The 17,260-nt window shown below is 39.5% G+C and overlaps 1 protein-coding gene across 1 annotated transcript; it reads left to right on the top strand.

Moving 5' to 3' along the window:
- Positions 1-3,520: 3,520 nt before the first annotated feature.
- On the top strand, positions 3,521-16,428 carry RB195_000448 (uncharacterized protein; the record flags this gene model as incomplete). Its single annotated transcript, XM_064196803.1, has 2 exons — positions 3,521-3,550; positions 16,234-16,428. 2 exons carry the CDS (start codon positions 3,521-3,523, stop codon positions 16,426-16,428), a joined length of 225 nt encoding a protein of 74 aa, XP_064052684.1.
- Positions 16,429-17,260: the final 832 nt, after the last annotated feature.

Consider the following 17,260-nt stretch of genomic DNA (forward strand, 5'->3'; position numbering starts at 1 on the left):
ATAATTTCACCTTTTCAATTGTTAAAAGCAGACAGTGCTGACGTAGTGCTGTCGTTCGGTTGCTCACGTTCGATTCTCGAAAATTCGGAAGCAGGGAAGCAGTGCGAACTGGTACATCATCAGGGATTTCCTGAAATGGCTGGCTGATTCTTATCAGTGGGATTTTTTTCGACTTTTATCTATGGCAAATTTCCTGCTGGAACAAATCTCGAACCGTAAATCTAGCTGCAGTCTGAGGGAGCGAATGATCTAAGTCTGATCCGCCGATGATCTACCGGGCTGGGATGGAATTGATTGATTCCACACACACACACATACACACACATATCGGTTATTCGCTCGCTCCCACACTATACAATCGCAAAACTGCCGCAGCCCGCAAACTGCTTTCGTAATTTCGTCGTACATGAATGTATTGCAATTCTCTCGCCTATGCTTCTCGCTGGACACGTAACCGCCTACGGGACCAACGTTTTCCAACGTTTTCTGGAGAACAACGTCTTTTTTTCTGGCACTACTGACGTCGTGGTGGTGGCGGAAACGGCATTCGAAGTCGCGGGTAGATCACATCGTCAGCATTTGAAATCACCGTCTTCCTCTTTTTTTTTGAGTACTAACGTCGAAATGGTGGCGGAAGTGGCGGAAGTGGGGAAGTCGCCGCGTAGATCACATCGTCAGCATTTCCATATCGTGCGGAATTCGTATGGTGCGTTCTTCCGCGGTGATTCGCCGATTCGTCCGTCATCCTTGTCATGCCGGCACACACATACACACACACAACGAACCCGCACAATTACTCACCTCAACGTCTTTTTGTTGTTGTATGTGTTTCTTGCCATTTTCACGCTATACAACTGCGAAATTTCCAGCAGTGCAGCCCCCCCCCCACCCCTCGCCCAGAGTCGACGACGTGAAGTCGACGCGGCGGCTGAGCATGTGTGGAAGGTGATGGAAGTGCTGCCGTGGCCTCTTTTGTCCTGGATAACTAGTGAATAATTCTCGATATGAGATGTTGTATATACGGGGTGTGGGTGTGCTAGGCGATATGCCATTAGGATTGAAGCACTAATCAAAGCACACACAGCAACGCGTCCGTCTTCATAACGAACACCACAGCGCGGCGCGCGGAGAGCTGGAACACCCTGCTGGCTGCTCGGCTCGACTCGGCTCGACTCGACCTACCTCCCACCGCCGTCCGGCGGAGCGCTGCGGTGCCGATCCCCCTCCTCCAGCGGACCGACCACACTAGCCGGCTCGGTGGCTGGGTGGTTGGCCGGCTGCTGCTGCTGCACCCCGTCGTCGCGCTCCAGTCTCCGCTTCTTTACTCCTTCCGGCGGTATTTTTCTGCGAGTCTCTGTTAATATTTGAATGTTTGAAAAAAAATATGGTAACTGTATAACTTTAAAATTAATTATTCTGAAAGTTATACAGTTACCATATGTTTTGCCTTTGTAACTTTCAAAATTAATTATTTAATATTTATTAATATTTGCTGATAGTTTGATTCATTCTCATTCTCACCAAAACAATAATTTCCTCGCTTTAACCTTCCATATAGGAATTTTTCCTTGATTTAAAGAAAAAGCCGTGAAATACTCATTGGATCACGGAGCAGAACTTCACTTTGGATCGACCCCCTTACCCGAAATGAACCCAAGGTCATTTTGGCATTTTTTTTAAATGTGAAATTGTGGAAATGTTATAATTTCGTGCAATTCCGGAGCCGTGACACGTGTCCGGCACGTACATCACACCTCTAGTACATCTACCATCTGCCAAAATTCCCAGTATTGTTGATTTTTTTCTTGAAATGTTTTACTAACGTTATGCCATATTTTATCACATAACATCAACTCTATTTTATTTTGTTTTTTTGTTTTTTTTTTGCGTTTTACAGCCGTGACATCCTCTTTTCGCTATTTCTTCTTAATTTATCTCTCTATTTCAATCCATACCTTCTCTCATTTCAAAAATAAATAAAATATCGTTGGACTCATTTATTCAAACAAAATTACCTAATTATTCTATTAATTAGAAAAAAGAAAGTTCTATTAATTATAAATTATTAATGAAGTCTCATGGCTACTTATTGTCAGGAGAACATCGAGAAACTGACATGTCCATTTACCTCTTTCTTCTTGTCTGGATAAAAATTTGCTAATGAATTGCGTCAAAGAAAGGAAAAGCGAAAAATAAAAGTCTAAGAAATTCTTTAAAACCATTCTTGCTTTAGTTTCTCGTAGAATTTCGTTACTCTCTCCTCATTCTTCTCATTTTCCATGCAAAAAAAGAAATATTTTCTCAATTTTTTCTTGATTATTCTCGTGATTTCTTTTATCCTTATAATTCTTGCTGAGGATTTCTAGCTCTCTTTCATCCCTTTAATGTTACTCTCAAAATTCAACAAGAAAATTTTGCTTAGAGCGAAAATGTGGGAGAATAAAAGAATGTCTTTAGTTGTTAGTACAATTTATACCAGATGCATGGATATTTTTTCTGGATTTTCTAGAATATCTTGAAAAAAACTTACAGCGTAACGCTTTTCAACAATGATTCCCTTTAGTCATGTATTTATTTATTTATTTATATGACTTTACGAGATGAAATGGTGTTGAACATTACTAAGAAAAATTTTCCAAAATATGAAAACAATGGAAATTTTCGTCGCTCTTGTGAAATACACAGTTAATGCCCCGAGAAAAAGCAAAGTAGAAAATTAAAATACAAAAAGCGTTAAGAAATCAAGGTTAGAGTAAATTTTGCTACGCACAAATTTTCTAAATCTAAAAATTAAAATTTTCAAGAACTTAAAGATTTCGTTTCTTTTTTCTTTTTACTCCTTTCACTCTTTTTACGCTTTAATTTTTAAGTTAAAAATTAAAATGAAAGACTAAAACCCTAATTTGAAGTCATTTCTTATCGATACAAGGATAAGGCAAATTTTTAAAATCAAGTTTAGGTTCGAAGGTAACGAATTTTTCGAAATATATGCATATATGCAGCATTTTGTTATTATGATTGAAATTATTTACTTCATAATCTTATATTTTCATAGTTAATCAATATTTCTTCTATTTTAATAGCTGAAATTATTCAAAATTTTAAAACTTGTGCTGCTTTTTGCGTACGTCAAATTCATGAACCTATTATGGGACAAGCATCCACTATTTACCTTCTGCAGTGGATCCTACAGCATGTGATCATATTTGATCATTCATATTTACAAATAAAGCTCCACAACAACTCACTGGGACCTTTTTTCGCAACGTTTCATGAGATTTTTTATTCCATTCTATTCTAAGTCAAAATAAAATAAAAAAATAAAACAAATCAGAATAAATAAAATAGTGTCAAAATCGACCATTCTCCTTCTTCTATCCGTTCCTTCTATCCTTCGTATTTTTAGACGCGTTCTTTTTTTTGACAAAATTTTACTTTCTCCTCGAGCCAGAATTTTTCCAAAATGAACGGCCGGTGACTGATTCTCAGTGAAGCAGTCAAGCAGCGCACGAACACACGTATGGCCGACGCAGCGGGACAACACGTTCTGGTAAGCTCGGCTCGAAATTTCTCCTCTACTCATGTTTCACGCTCCAACCTCCGATACAGGATTTTTTTTCCTTCAGTTCATGGATAAATCGTGAAATTTTTCACTGAATCATCGAACATAACCTTACCCTGAATCATACGAAGCCACCTTATTCGAGGTGAACCTAAGGTCTTAGGTCTTTCGTGAGTGTTTCCGCGCTTATCTCCTCAGCTACGTTACTACTGTTTATCTGAAAGTTACACCGAAATCATCAAACTGAACTGGTTGCTGTAACTGTGCTGTTCTGCTCATTGCGTATTCGGCGCCGCCACCGCCGACGGTGTAGTGAGTTTATCCTCGAAACGGTCAGAGGGAGAACTTGTTCTGCTGCTGCTGCTGCCGCTATCACCGTTTATGCCTGCTCGCAGTCCGCATTCTGCAGCGGTCTATCGACTTACATTCTCCTAAAAAAACCACCAGTTCAATTTTTCGAAGCAAGTAATTATAAATAGTAAAAAAAAGTAATTTTCAAAGTAGAAGTGATCTGGGACAATTTCTGGATTTCTCCTTTAATTATCTTAGATTTAATTTTTTTTCGACTATCCTCACTTTAACAAATCTCAACGATAAAAACTTTAGTAGATCCAAAAGATCAATTTGCTTCATAAAAAATTATTCCTGTAGTTTTTCTCCCATAGGTTTTGTAGTCGCAGTCCATTCAGTAACTGCCTGTCGATTGTTACATTTTCCTGAATAAACTAGCAATTCACTTCTTTTGGTATAAAGTAGAAATATTCGGGAACAATTTCTGGATTTCCCCTTGAATTATCTTTGATTTAATGTTAATTTCTGGTTAATTTTTTTTTTGGAATACCCGTACTCTAACAAGAAATCTCAACGATAACAACTTTAGGAAATTCAAATCATCAACCTGCTCCATAACCTCCGTTCCTGTAGTTTTTCTCCCACAGGTTCTGTAGTCCAGAAATGTAAAATGTTTGCGAGATCGGCAATTTTCCTTTCGTGCAATCGTCGTGCCATTCAAATGATCGCTATCGAAAGAAACATGACTCAAATTTCATGTACATGACTTTTGTCGAAGTGTACGTTATTTGTAAGCAGATCTCTGTAGAATGTGGACGGGGGTTTCCAGTAAATTTTTCTCGTAGCTGTGCTCTTTCTCGGATAGGAAACTGACTACTTTTCCCTCTATAATTTCTGTATTCTGAAGATTTTTTGAGTTGTTTAAATGAAAAAATTCGGATCAATCCTTTGCCTAACCTGAATTATTTGATCTTATATCCGAAAATTTTTCAAAACAAAAACGCTTCAAAGTTGGTTCTGAGGTTGATTTTACTATGATAAAAAAGAGCAACGTAATTTTATTACCATGTATAACTGATCCTTTTGATAGGAATAAATCCATGTTGCTAAAAAAATTGTCCCTCAATGACCACGTACATAGAGTGGGGTTTACAAACCTCAATGGGAATATAGCCATCATTCATGAGATTTTCCTGGTCATTTACATGTTTACATTTCTATTTACTTTTATTTCCCACTTATGTAAAGCTTAACGCTCTAGGAACTTTCCATTTCCCCATTCACGGACTTTGTTTGTTTTCCCGCAGGGATTGATTACACCAAAAAAATCTTATCTTAGTCGTTTCTTCAATTATTTTTCCTTTCTCCGCGTTTTCCTCGTTTCTATCTTAGCAACGTTGGTTCTGATCTTCAGCAAATGTAGAAGAAAAAATAATTCTGCTTTTTTTCGGTCAAGAAAGGGACATTTCTGGTTTTTCCCCGGAAATTTTTTTCCATTCTGGAGTTTTGATTTTATAGGACTCATTTCTGCAAGAATTTTCCTCATTCATAGGCATAGATTTGCTTTTTTCATCATTTTCTGACCACATTTTCCTATCTGAGCGGCTTCTTCTCGTCGTAGGATGAACACTATTGAGTTGACAATCATTCTGGATGCTTCCTTTTGTTATTTTCCCGCAAGCATCCAAATAACCATCAATAAGTATCCAAATAAGTTTAAGAGACCATTTACTTTCCTCCCTTTCCTGGAAAAATGCTTGAACAGCATAAAACAACGTAATAGTTTTGATAGTTCAGTGCTGAACCACTTGTTGATGTGTTTTTTTTATCCAGAATTAAATAGTGACACCATATTCATTTTTAGGCGACATTTCCGTATTTGGAAACCTTTTCTGTTTTTCTTTTACCTAAAATGAAAATTATGTCTAAAATAAATTCAGCCAGCGACTCCTGTGGAAAGGTGGTCGTAATTATCTCATCGGATCTCTTCTCTCCATTTTTATGTTGGGTGTTGAAATTGAAATTTTTATAGCCTTTCTGGCAAATGAGGGAGTTTCAGGAAAAGCTTAAGTTCACGTGAGGTTCCTCATTTGTCCGTGCGTAGCCAGTTTTTAACATTTGGAGCAGGAATTCGCAAAGATGGTATGTATCAGGGTTTAGATATGACTTACCCTCGCTACATTCAGTGGTCTCTGGAAGTGTGATGATCCTGGTCCTATGAACCTGTGATCCTTTGAACGATATGATCTCAATCTCTCCATATTTACCGCTGGAAGACAAATTCTTTCGTGGTGGCCATTAAAAGAACACTATCATTTGTTGTAAAAATTTCCAGAAAATTCGACCAATTTTTGAAAAAAAAAATCCTAAAAAAAAAATGAAAAAAAATTCTTATAAAATCATCAAAGTGACCCGACTCGCTTTCTACTCTTTAGCTTAGGTCAATAGCCAGTATTTTTTGACAGTGGCCGAAAAACAGGACTGTCTGAGCTGTTTCATGGACGATCTGTCTATAATCCGTGATCACCTATGATCCCGATAGTTCTACGACGTAGGAAAACGACAGAACTTAGAAAAATACAAATGTTTGTGCTGGAAAAAAGTTGACTCCCTCAGGAACTAAAGTGCTTCTTCGAACTTTACTTTTTTTTTGGGAAATATTTCTTAACTGAATGTCCCATGTTGTTCTCAAATAATAATTAAAATATAGCATTTTTGAAAAGAACAGAAACCTATCCTTGAGATGATGTGCATTACAAATGAAATTGTTTGCAGAATTTCAAGAAAGAAAAAGCTCAGGAAAAAATTTCTGCATACATGAAAGCTGGTGGGAATGATTCATGCACACACACGGTTCATGTGTTTTTTAAGCTCATGTGATAATCGGTGCATCAAATTATTATAATGTGATTGTGACAATTTGATGCAGTCGGGGACAATCGCGCTTTGTTGTTGTTTTTTTTTCTCGTCTACAACACGAATTTTTGCAGTCTGGGAAATTGAAAAATTGAAAATGGTGCGAGTTTCGTCGAGTTCTCTCTCTCTCTTCCCCCTCCTTCTCCTCTTTCCCCCGTTTTCCTCATTTCTAAACCCCCCTGTGCTATCAGCATCAAATTCTTTTTCCCCTGTATGTGTGTGGTTCCTGTGCTGTGCTCACTGCTTCCGGCCCTACCAGAACAAGATCCTCTCGTAGTTCAGTTCATAGCCGGCTACTCGTTCACAGAGCCGCTCGCAAGACGACGCAACGCAAACATCCTGACGGCTATTTTTATCGTCATCGGTCGTCGACGCACCCGCCAGGACGAGGTGTATGTTTGAGGAATTTTGTCACACTCGAGGGTCCAGTTGTAGTGGAAGCCGGAACCAACACCACCACCACCACCACCACCGACGCCGATGGGGGGGGGGGGAACTGTTCTGTTGATCGAAGAACGAGACATCACTCAGCACGTGGACCAGTAGTTCAACACTACCGGTACACCTCATCGGACTCAACGATTCCAATTACTTCCTAGTATTATTGTTTAAAATAATCAATCATCAAACTTTTCCTCCTAATCAATAGTATTTTCTATTCTCCTTTTTTTCTCTTCGCCTTTTTCCGCTAAAAAATTCTCATAATCACCTTTCTTTCCTCTTATTTCTTTCTCTTATTCTTTTCGGACTAAGAACTTAGCTGAGTACTTAGTCCATGTTCCTGAGAGTTGTACGTTGTACTAGAGTGATCTACGGAATTCACAATATTCTAAAAGCTTCAAACAGAAAAATAGTAATAAATAATAGTAGTAATAAGTGTTCTTAATAGTAGTAAATGAGTCTGTGTAGCAATACTTAGTCAATTTTATTTCCATTTTTTTCCATAATGAAACGGATCCTGAAATTATCCTGGTAAGAAACGTGGCCATACTGAACTCTATAATATATTTATAATTAATACTACTATATTTATAATATTCAGTTATTAGAGCTATCTCTGCTTCAACTAAAGGATTTTGAAGAGGTAAAACATAGAAATATGAAGTTCCGAGTGAGATTTTGGAAATTTTCGGGAAAAAAAGCAACTGTATATTCCTGGATTTCCCATCACTCTTCACCACCATCCACAGAGGCTTCCACTGTTAGTGAAACTGCCGATCATGGTTGTGACCAGGCGGCAATACAAACAACGTCGTCTATTTGAAGCGCGATTCACCGTGCTGTGATCGTCCATGTGAGCCAACATTTACGCATCGATTCTCCACACACCCAGACACACACATACACACATACATAGACAATCACGCAACTAAAAATAGCCTAGTGCATTGTCCATGTGCATGGATTCTGTACGTCGGCGGCGGCGGCGGCGGATGATGCTGATGACCATACGTGGTTGGCGGCTGCCCAAACATAAGCACGCAAGTCGTCCCCTCAGCTAGCTAGCTAGCTAGCTGGCCCCGTTCGTTCGTTGTATGAAGCTACGCTGCGCTTGAAGTGCGACGACCATCGTCGTCGCATCGCTCGCAATGACCCCGATGCAACTAACCATCCTGTTTCGTCGGTCGGTCGGTCGGGCTCGAAATAACTATGAGCTGGCCCCGAAAAAGCCGTGACGGACCGGTTCAGGTGCCGCGGCGACCACACACACGCGGACGACGAACTGCGCACGAAAACCGCCTAGCCACTTGCCGCGGACAGCTTAGCCACGCCTCGAAATATGTGCGGCGGCGACCCAGTTCACACTAGCCGCTTACTGACTGGTTACCAATGGCCTGCCGGGACCAGTTCGAAGATCCTGCTTCTTTCGTCGATCGTCGGCTTGTCGGAATACTCTCACGGCTTCTACTATAGTGCTGAAGAGCGTTTTCGATGAGGGGTAACGAGAAAAGAGTAGCCGGAGTGAGGGGAAAAAAATAGACAAAGATAAAAATGGATACTCAAGTAGCGACCAGCTTGCGAAGGGGAAATATACAGTATGTCCACCAGTTATCCACGCATTCCCTGATTCAAGAAATGCTTGACGCATACGGTACGGAATTAGCTTATCTGGCAGTTTTTTCACGTATCTAACATCGTTCAAAGAGGAGGGCTCTCTCTCAAAAAAAAAAGGCTTTGTGTTCATTTCTGCCATAAGTCCTCTTCTTTTGTTTGCTATGTCCATTAGTGACGGAGCGAAAAATTCCCAAGAATTACAAATGACTCATTTTTTTCCGGCTATACAGTATCTGATTTCTGGACAGGTATGCTTTTTATGGTTTTTTTATGGGTTTGGTATGGTTTTTTTTTCCACTCCATGAATTTGCAAATATATTTTGGAAGTATGAAAATATGTGGGGAGGGGGGAAGTGTCCGTTCTTCCTGACTGACTGACTAGCTAGCTAGTCCTCCTTGAAATTCCACTTGACTGCTTGGTGTAGCAGCTTTGCTCTCATTAGACATCAGCGCCTTGGATTCAATTTTCTCACCATGCAACCAACCACAAAGCGACGACACCCCTCAGAAGATAACACGATTTTGTCTGTTGACGACGAGGACGACGGCTACCACACCACACGCACGTTCCTTCCCGGTGCCTACCTACCCATCCATCCATCCATCCACATCCATCCAAAACACACAACTCGCTGCTCGCTTACTGTAACTGCACACCGCCGCTCTCACCGCTCAATTCTTCTCCGGGGGGGGGGAATTTCTCCGACACCGAAGAGAATCTTTCATTGCTATCGTAAATATTTATTTATCGGTATAATTGAACGTTTAAAACTTGCTGACATTTCATTTCAACGATATATTACGATATTTATAGTGGATTATAGCGGCGACGAGAAGAAAAAAATTCGCATTTTTCATACGGTCATTCAAGTTCAAACAGTTAAGAAAAAAAACAAATTATTGCAATTATTTTTAACAACTAAAATTTGAATCCTATTTTCTTTTTCTTTTGAAAACTTTTTTGAAGCAACTAAAATAGAATCATGAAACAAAGAAACCTAATTAATTAAAATTAAATTAAAACACAGTAACCTTACTAAGTAATTACAGTAACCATTCGGTTGTTTGGCTCGTGAACCAAATACCGTAGCTCTCACCTGAACACCTGAAGAACCTCTGGGGACCACATTTATTTTGTGAGCAAACGTTTTGACGCAAAAAAGCATCCTCAAAAGCTTCAACCAGCTAGCTAATTAGGAAAAAGTGCTTTTCAAGATGGTTTTTCCCCTTTATACATAGAAAGTGTGAGAATAATTTGGGTCCCATTTTGTGAAAGATTTGGGAAATTTCGTGGAGGCAAGCCATCATATAAGCCTTATCCAGATCCCTCAAGATCAAGGATCGCTAAGGTCACCGGTTCACCACCGCCGATCCCACTATGTCTTTCGGCGCTGCAAAAGATTTCATCTCAGTCATCCGTAGCTCGTATTCTATCTAGCCCTCTCTCTCTCAAACACACACATACACCCACGCCCTCCCGATTAGCAGTTCAAGTTTATGCTTCATCTCTGGACGGGTCGTGTTTGGATCAGAGCGTAGAATTCACGTTTCACATCCACATTCATCCGTCAACGTCTTCTCTCTCATTCATTCCTTCCTCTCTCCCTCTCTCTCTGTGTCTCGGATGACCTCCTCCTCCTCCTCCTCCTGGTCTATGTGTTTTATCTCAGACTTTGGTCGCCGTCAACTTTGCCCGGCCCGATTCCGATGCTGGAATTCGCTTGGAATTTGTTTAAACGCGGCCATGTTAGCCGTGGCTGTTTCTGACCAGTCCGGCGGGCGGGCGGGCCGGCGGGCGAGCGAGCGAGCGGGCAAGCGGGCGGGTTAAAGTGCACGCGGGATCCGGCTTGAGGACCGGTTTCCCGCACTCTAGCCGCTGCCCGACTGAACCCGCCGACGCACGCGGGCCAACATCCAACCAATCCCCGGAAAGGTGTGATAGCATCGCTAAGAACACGGAAATCACTTTTGGATCGGTCTTGCGACGTAAGATGAGACCAGAGCTATCTTCCACAGTTCTTCATATGCCTTTGGGTTGAACCTAACTTTCTTCCGCTCATTTTTTTCCCTGGAATTTCCAGCGAATATTATTCGAATTCGAATTTAGCGCATGGAGAAAATTCGTACTATTCCAGTGTGATGCGCATTTTAGGAATCGCAACGATAACAAGGCAAACATTGAACGCTATGCACCACCATACTATTTTTGGCACCACCGTCATTCATTCAGTACTCCTCGTATTCCCAACGAAGCGGTGCTGCCATCCGCTAAAATTGAAATCAACCAACAAAATCAAGAGATTTTTTCTGTAGAATTTCATTGATTCTAAGAAAATTTTTGCCCTTTCCTATCTGAAAACAATATTTCTTTTATTTCTTTCTCGGAGATCCTTATTCCTTTTTAATCAAAACAATTTTTACTGGTAGTCATTCTTTTCTTTTTTCCCCTTTTCAATTATTTTTCCTCAAATTCTGGCCTTTTCTATCTCAAAACAGAATTATCATTCTTCTTATTCCTTCCTGGAGGTTCTTATTCCTTTTTAATTAGAGCAATTTCTTTTTGAATTTTGAATTATTTTTCTTCCATTTCTCTCAACTCTTTTCTTCTGATTCCGTTCACAATTTTTTCCTTCTATGAATTGTTCTTTCCTTCATTTCTGTGAACTTTTCATGGATTCATATGTGTTGCTCTCGTATTTTCTCGTACGTTCGTACTATGGATGTCTTTGGTCACATTTAGTGATTCAGATACGTCCGAAGCTTGGCACGTTAATCGTCACGACGCACTATGGTGAGAAATTTTACTGTAATGTACTCCCTCTCTCTCTCCAATCTTGGATTTTCTGCTCAGGACACGATTCTCTACGTTTTCTTCTAGAAAAATCTTCAATCTCTTAAACTATCAATCTTTAAATTTTTCCTCTTTTCGATCAAAGTCGATTTGGCCCCTTTTCAAATTCTCCGAATTCTTGTCGGGATAAATTAAGTAGATCAAGATTTTTGCATGAAAAAGGTAGAATAGTCCTCAGTATTTAACTATTCTACCATTTTCATGCATTTAACTATTCTACCTTTTTCATGCTTTTATTTTAATTAACTATATTCAGAAAATAGCAGTATAATAGTAAAAATATAAAATAATAAAAGTTGGAGTAGAGTAGTATGAAAGAACATGGATTACGTCAAGAAAAAAATGACATTTTGTGGAAAACTTAGGACATCTTTGGCGAAAAAAAAAGCAAAATTTCAATGAAGGACCTCGTAGCAAGCCGCCCCTCCCCCGTCCTCCCTCTCTACCTCCCGCTCCCACATTTTTTCTCTGTTCTATCATTCTGTAGTCCACGTAAAAGTCGTAAACCTTGCTGTGTCCTCCGCATTTTTTTCTTCCACCACCACCATCATCACACACTAGAGATGCTCGTTTTTGAACTTAGCCGCGTTTCTTGTCGGTCGCGAATTTTTTTTCTGGGTCAACACCTCGTGGCCAGGCAGGCTAGGGAGTCAGGCAGGCAGTCATCCACGCATATCTCCACGAATCCTCACAAAACTGTTGTGTTCACCGTCACGTTCACAATGCTAGAGAATATCTGTCGGTCTGTCGGTCGGTCGGTCGGTGGTGGTAGTGGTGGCGGTGGTGGGTGGAACACGTTTGGGTGGCGACAATTTTTTTTTCTTGCTTCCAGTCTCATTCTTTGTGAAACCCGCTCCTCTTATTGGTACATTCGATGCCGGCCATTGGTCGTCGTTGTCGTGCCTTGAGGGTCGGCGCTACGTTTTGTTGTTTCTGCTATTGCTTATTGCACTTTTGCAGTCTTCTACTACTATACAGTTTTGTTATTGTTCAATGTTGTTATTGTTGTTGTTGTTCTTGTTATTGTGTATATGACCATATGACTGTTACAAAAAAGAAAAGTTTGTAACAAGTTTTGTTGTTATTATACTCCTCTGCGCGTTCCTATCGTTCACTCCTTCTGCCAGCAACCACCACCACCACCGATTATCATCAGCTTCCCGTCAACCTGACCATATTGAAGCCGGTCGGTCGGTCGGGTCATCTCACCTCACAGCTCACCTCAGCTTTCCTCGCTTCCTCAGCGGTCAGCGGTTTGGTCGCAGCAACGAGCGCTTGCGGTTTCTTCCCGTGCTCATTTGATTTTTCCCGATTCATGCTCCGAGAGAGCGAAGCAAACACCTTGTGGGCATCTTGTGGCTTTGTTTGTCCACCATGTTCCTTGCTTGCTCTCTCTTCCACACTCTTCTCCTCGTCCACCTCACCCTCGCTTTTCCTCTTCTCTTCTCTTCATTCTCATCTCATTTCTCGGAATCTTACTTTTCTCAAAACTTTTCTGACAATATTCTCTCTTCTATACTCTTCTATCTCCATATCATCGTAAGAAAAAAATTCTTTGCAATTTTTCTGACTAAAAACATTAATTCTACAATTATTTCTACATTCTTTCTTCAAAAAAAATTATTTTTGAGCAGGTATTTTAGTTGACAGTGGCTTACTGAACTTTATTATTTTTCTACAATTCTAATTTCACATAAATTTTAAGCTTGATGATAAAATTCCCTTTGAAAACTAGTGGGTTAGTAGTGATCAGCAACTAAACGCTAACTTTAAAGCATATTGCTACTTTTTTTTGACTTTTTCGAGTTTTTTTTTCTTGTGTAGAAACCTCGAAAAAGAGGAAATATTACTAATTACTTAATTACTTTTGAAGTAAACTACTGTAGTCAGTTATACAAATGTTTTTTTAGGAGAGTTATTTTTTGGGCAAAAATTTTCTACATCGATCTTTTACATCTTCAGATCAATCACGGTGTTGATTGGGATCTGTGGAGTTCTCGTGAAAGTCCTAAGGAGTCCTTTTCTATTAATTATTAATTAGTTAACTAACATTAATTTATTAATTAGCAAATGCAAAGGAAAATTTGGCCGAGAAAACGAGAAGAAACCTACCGTACCTCACCTTGCTATATACATATACTTATGGAAATATGGATCGGTGCTAACGAATTCTTTTTTTTCTTCCGAAAAATTTTTCCACCTCCCTACAGGACCCTTCTAGAATGTCATGTGTAGCCCTTTGAAGTATTTTATTGTTTTTTCATTCGCCTAAAAGAAATTGTCCTCACTCTAGACCTGGTCACAAATCTTCAGGGTCAAATCCGAACTGAAAGCGATGACGTGTGTTGTACGCACGTCGGGTGTGTGTGTGTGTGATGGCCACAAACGAACGAACGGGAACAGGATTTTGCTGCTAACAGCACGCCAGCCGAATCCGGCTGGCACTCTCCACTACAAAGCTTTGTTGCGGCCTTGACATGAAACCCTAGGACGAGGAGGATACCCACCACCACCGCCACCGCCGCCACCACCATCACCCCCACTACGTCGTCCACGCGGAAATATCAGCGTTGGCGCGTAAGCTAACGGGTTCTGTGAGTGTGCGGTAGCGTTTGTGTACCGGAGTCGCGCAACACAACACATACTCCGCGTAAGTTCTCATTTTGCATAGTCGTCGTCGTCGTCGTCGAAGCCGAACCCGTGCATGGTTAGCACAGATGGGTCGTCCACGGGTCGTCGGCCCGAGGGCACTGCTGACTAGCCGCCTGCATGGCTTATGGAAGCCGGTCGACCCGTCCGCTCGGCGGCCACTCGCTGTCGTTGGTTGTGTCACTGTCACACACACACAGACACAGTACGATTGCGCAGCGCAACTCAACAAACTGGTTGCCCGCTCGCTCGCGGCTGGCTGACCGCCCGTCCGTCCGTCCGTCCGTCCCTCCGTCCGTCCACCACGGGCTAATGCGCTTCCCGTGCGTAGATCAAATCTCTACGCTCGTTCCGCTGTGTCAAGCGGAGTCGTTTCGCATTTCAGCACCAGCTATCCGGAGCTAACGCGACCTTCGCCGAGCTTGTAGATGCCGCTAGCAACTTATCCTATCATCGTCTGTTTATTTTAGAAAATTCCAGAGAATATAGATTGTTTCAATAAATCTAATTCAATCATAAAAAGGACTTTGTAGGTTATCCTATCATCATCCCTTTGTCTTAGAAAATTCTGGAGAATATAATTAGTTTAGTATGGTATAATATAGTATTTTATAGCAGTTTAAGATCATATAATTATATGATTTTTAGGATTATTTTACGAGTTTTCTCGCTAATTTTGCGATTTTGTTTTAAATTATCATCTACGGACAGATCTACACGCAATTCTCCTGGAAGACATTACTGTATCCTTCATAAATCTCACGAAACAAACGTATTATCGTCCTTTTATCGAGTTTTTAAATTTAATTTCCATGCCATATTGTTCTCATCGCGCTAATTAGCACATATAGTTTAATTAATTAATTAATTAATTAATCGAATTTATTTATTTTTAATTCATCTTTAGATGGGAAAGTATTCATTATTTACTTTTTTGCATAATTCCATGTCTTTTTTTTTCTTTTCGGCAATGTACGAGGATTTACGTATTTCCTAACCTCTAGCTTCACACATTTTTTTTTGGAAAATCCTTTTTGAAATTTCTACCTTTTTACTTTTTCTATTTATTTTTTTTGGGGACTGTTCGATTCAAAATTTTACAAGTCCCTTCTGTCTTGTTGTCGTAACGTAGTTCATTTTCTTTTGAGCGGTTACCTTCTACTTCTACCCGTGAGGAAATAAACTACAGTACATTTAAATAAAATAAATAAATAAGCTCATCTAAATAAAATAAATAATATAATACTATAAATAATATGAGTAATATACAATATAAATAATATAATAATAAATAATATTCAAATAAAATAAATTAATAGGTACATTTAAATGAAATAAATAAACAAGTTCATTTAAATATCATCCACTTGCTATAGTCTTCCGATGTAGCAACACGCTTTCTCAACGCTTGCGCTGATGATGATCTAGAGAATGTCGGCAAGAACGTTCTAGGCCGTTTCTTTACTGTCATCGTCGTCTTCGTCGTCGTCGTCGTTGCAAGCAAGCGTGCAACCATGACCACTCTCTGTTCTTCTTTTTTTTTCTCGGAATCGTTGTGAAGAATCCGGCAACTCTACTGAGAACTTGCAGCGTACAGCGTTAGTGGTCAAGAGAGATGGAGAGAGTGTGTGTGGGTGTGTAGGTGTGTTATTTGAAAACTTCTCGTCCAACCGGGAATAGAATCTGTCTGGCTCGGCTGTGCTGGCTTGCCTGGCGACCGAACCAGACCTGAATCCTCTGCGTGCAGCATCTTCTTCTTTCTGCTGCCAGCAGCACTCCTTCGGTTCCTCTTTTTCTTTCTCATCTACCCATCACTTACCGGCACCGGACCGATGTTACTGTAGCTACCTACTATCTGCTGTATCATTGGTTATTTTTCGGTTAATTTTAAAAATATCTCAATATTTAGACACTCGGCGACGTGCCCGCCATCAGTGTGGAGTCAAGCCGAGTGGATATCACCAGACATCATCATCATCATCATCATCAACTACCACATCTACCGTCACCGTTTAATCCGGCTGTGATGGCCGCTCAGCTTGGCATGTTCAGCAATCCACAACTGCTTAACATGATGAATTTTAATTTAAATTTTAAATTTTAAATTTTACTTTAAATGGTAGCTTTTTTAAATTTTGTAAAATTTTAAATGGTAGCTATTTCTAAATTTTGGTAGATTTTAAATGGTAGATTTTGCTAAATTTTGGTAGATTTTAAATGGTATATTTCTAAATTTTGGAGATTTTAAATGGTAAAAATTTTGTAGATTTTAAATCTTTTTCTAAACTTTGGTAGACTTTAAATGGTAGATTTTGTTAAATTTTGGTAAATTTTAAATGGTAGCTATTTCTAAACTTTGGTAGACTTTAAATGGTAGATTTTGCTGAATTTTGGTAGATTTTAAATGGTAGCTATTTCTAAATTTTGGTAGATTTTAAATGGTAAATTTTGCTAAATTTTGGTAGATTTTAAATGGTAGCTTTTTTAAAATTTTGGTAGATTTTAAATGGTAGATTTTGTTAAATTTTGGTAAATTTTAAATGGTAGCTATTTCTAAACTTTGGTAGACTTTAAATGGTAGATTTTGCTGAATTTTGGTAGATTTTAAATGGGAGATTTTGCTAAAAGTCCACTAATATTCTGTCTATAGAACTAATCTTAACGTAAAATTAATTTCGACATAAAATTCGCCTAATAAATGTACTGTGGTCACGTTAAAATTATTGTTTTCTTTCTTTAAGGCAGAAAATTTTCGCTAAAAATCCACTAATATTCCGTCCATTAAACTTTAACCTAGACATTTCGACGTAAAAGTCGCCTAAATCATGTACTGTGAACAGGTTACACTTATTTTTTTTTCTTTCATTCTGCAAAAGATCGTCGTCAATTAATTTAAAGCGAGCAAGTCTTTAATCAAGCTATCTACAAATGCAAGT

Source organism: Necator americanus, chromosome IV (assembly GCF_031761385.1).
Source record: "Necator americanus strain Aroian chromosome IV, whole genome shotgun sequence".
NCBI lineage: Eukaryota > Metazoa > Nematoda > Chromadorea > Rhabditida > Ancylostomatidae > Necator > Necator americanus.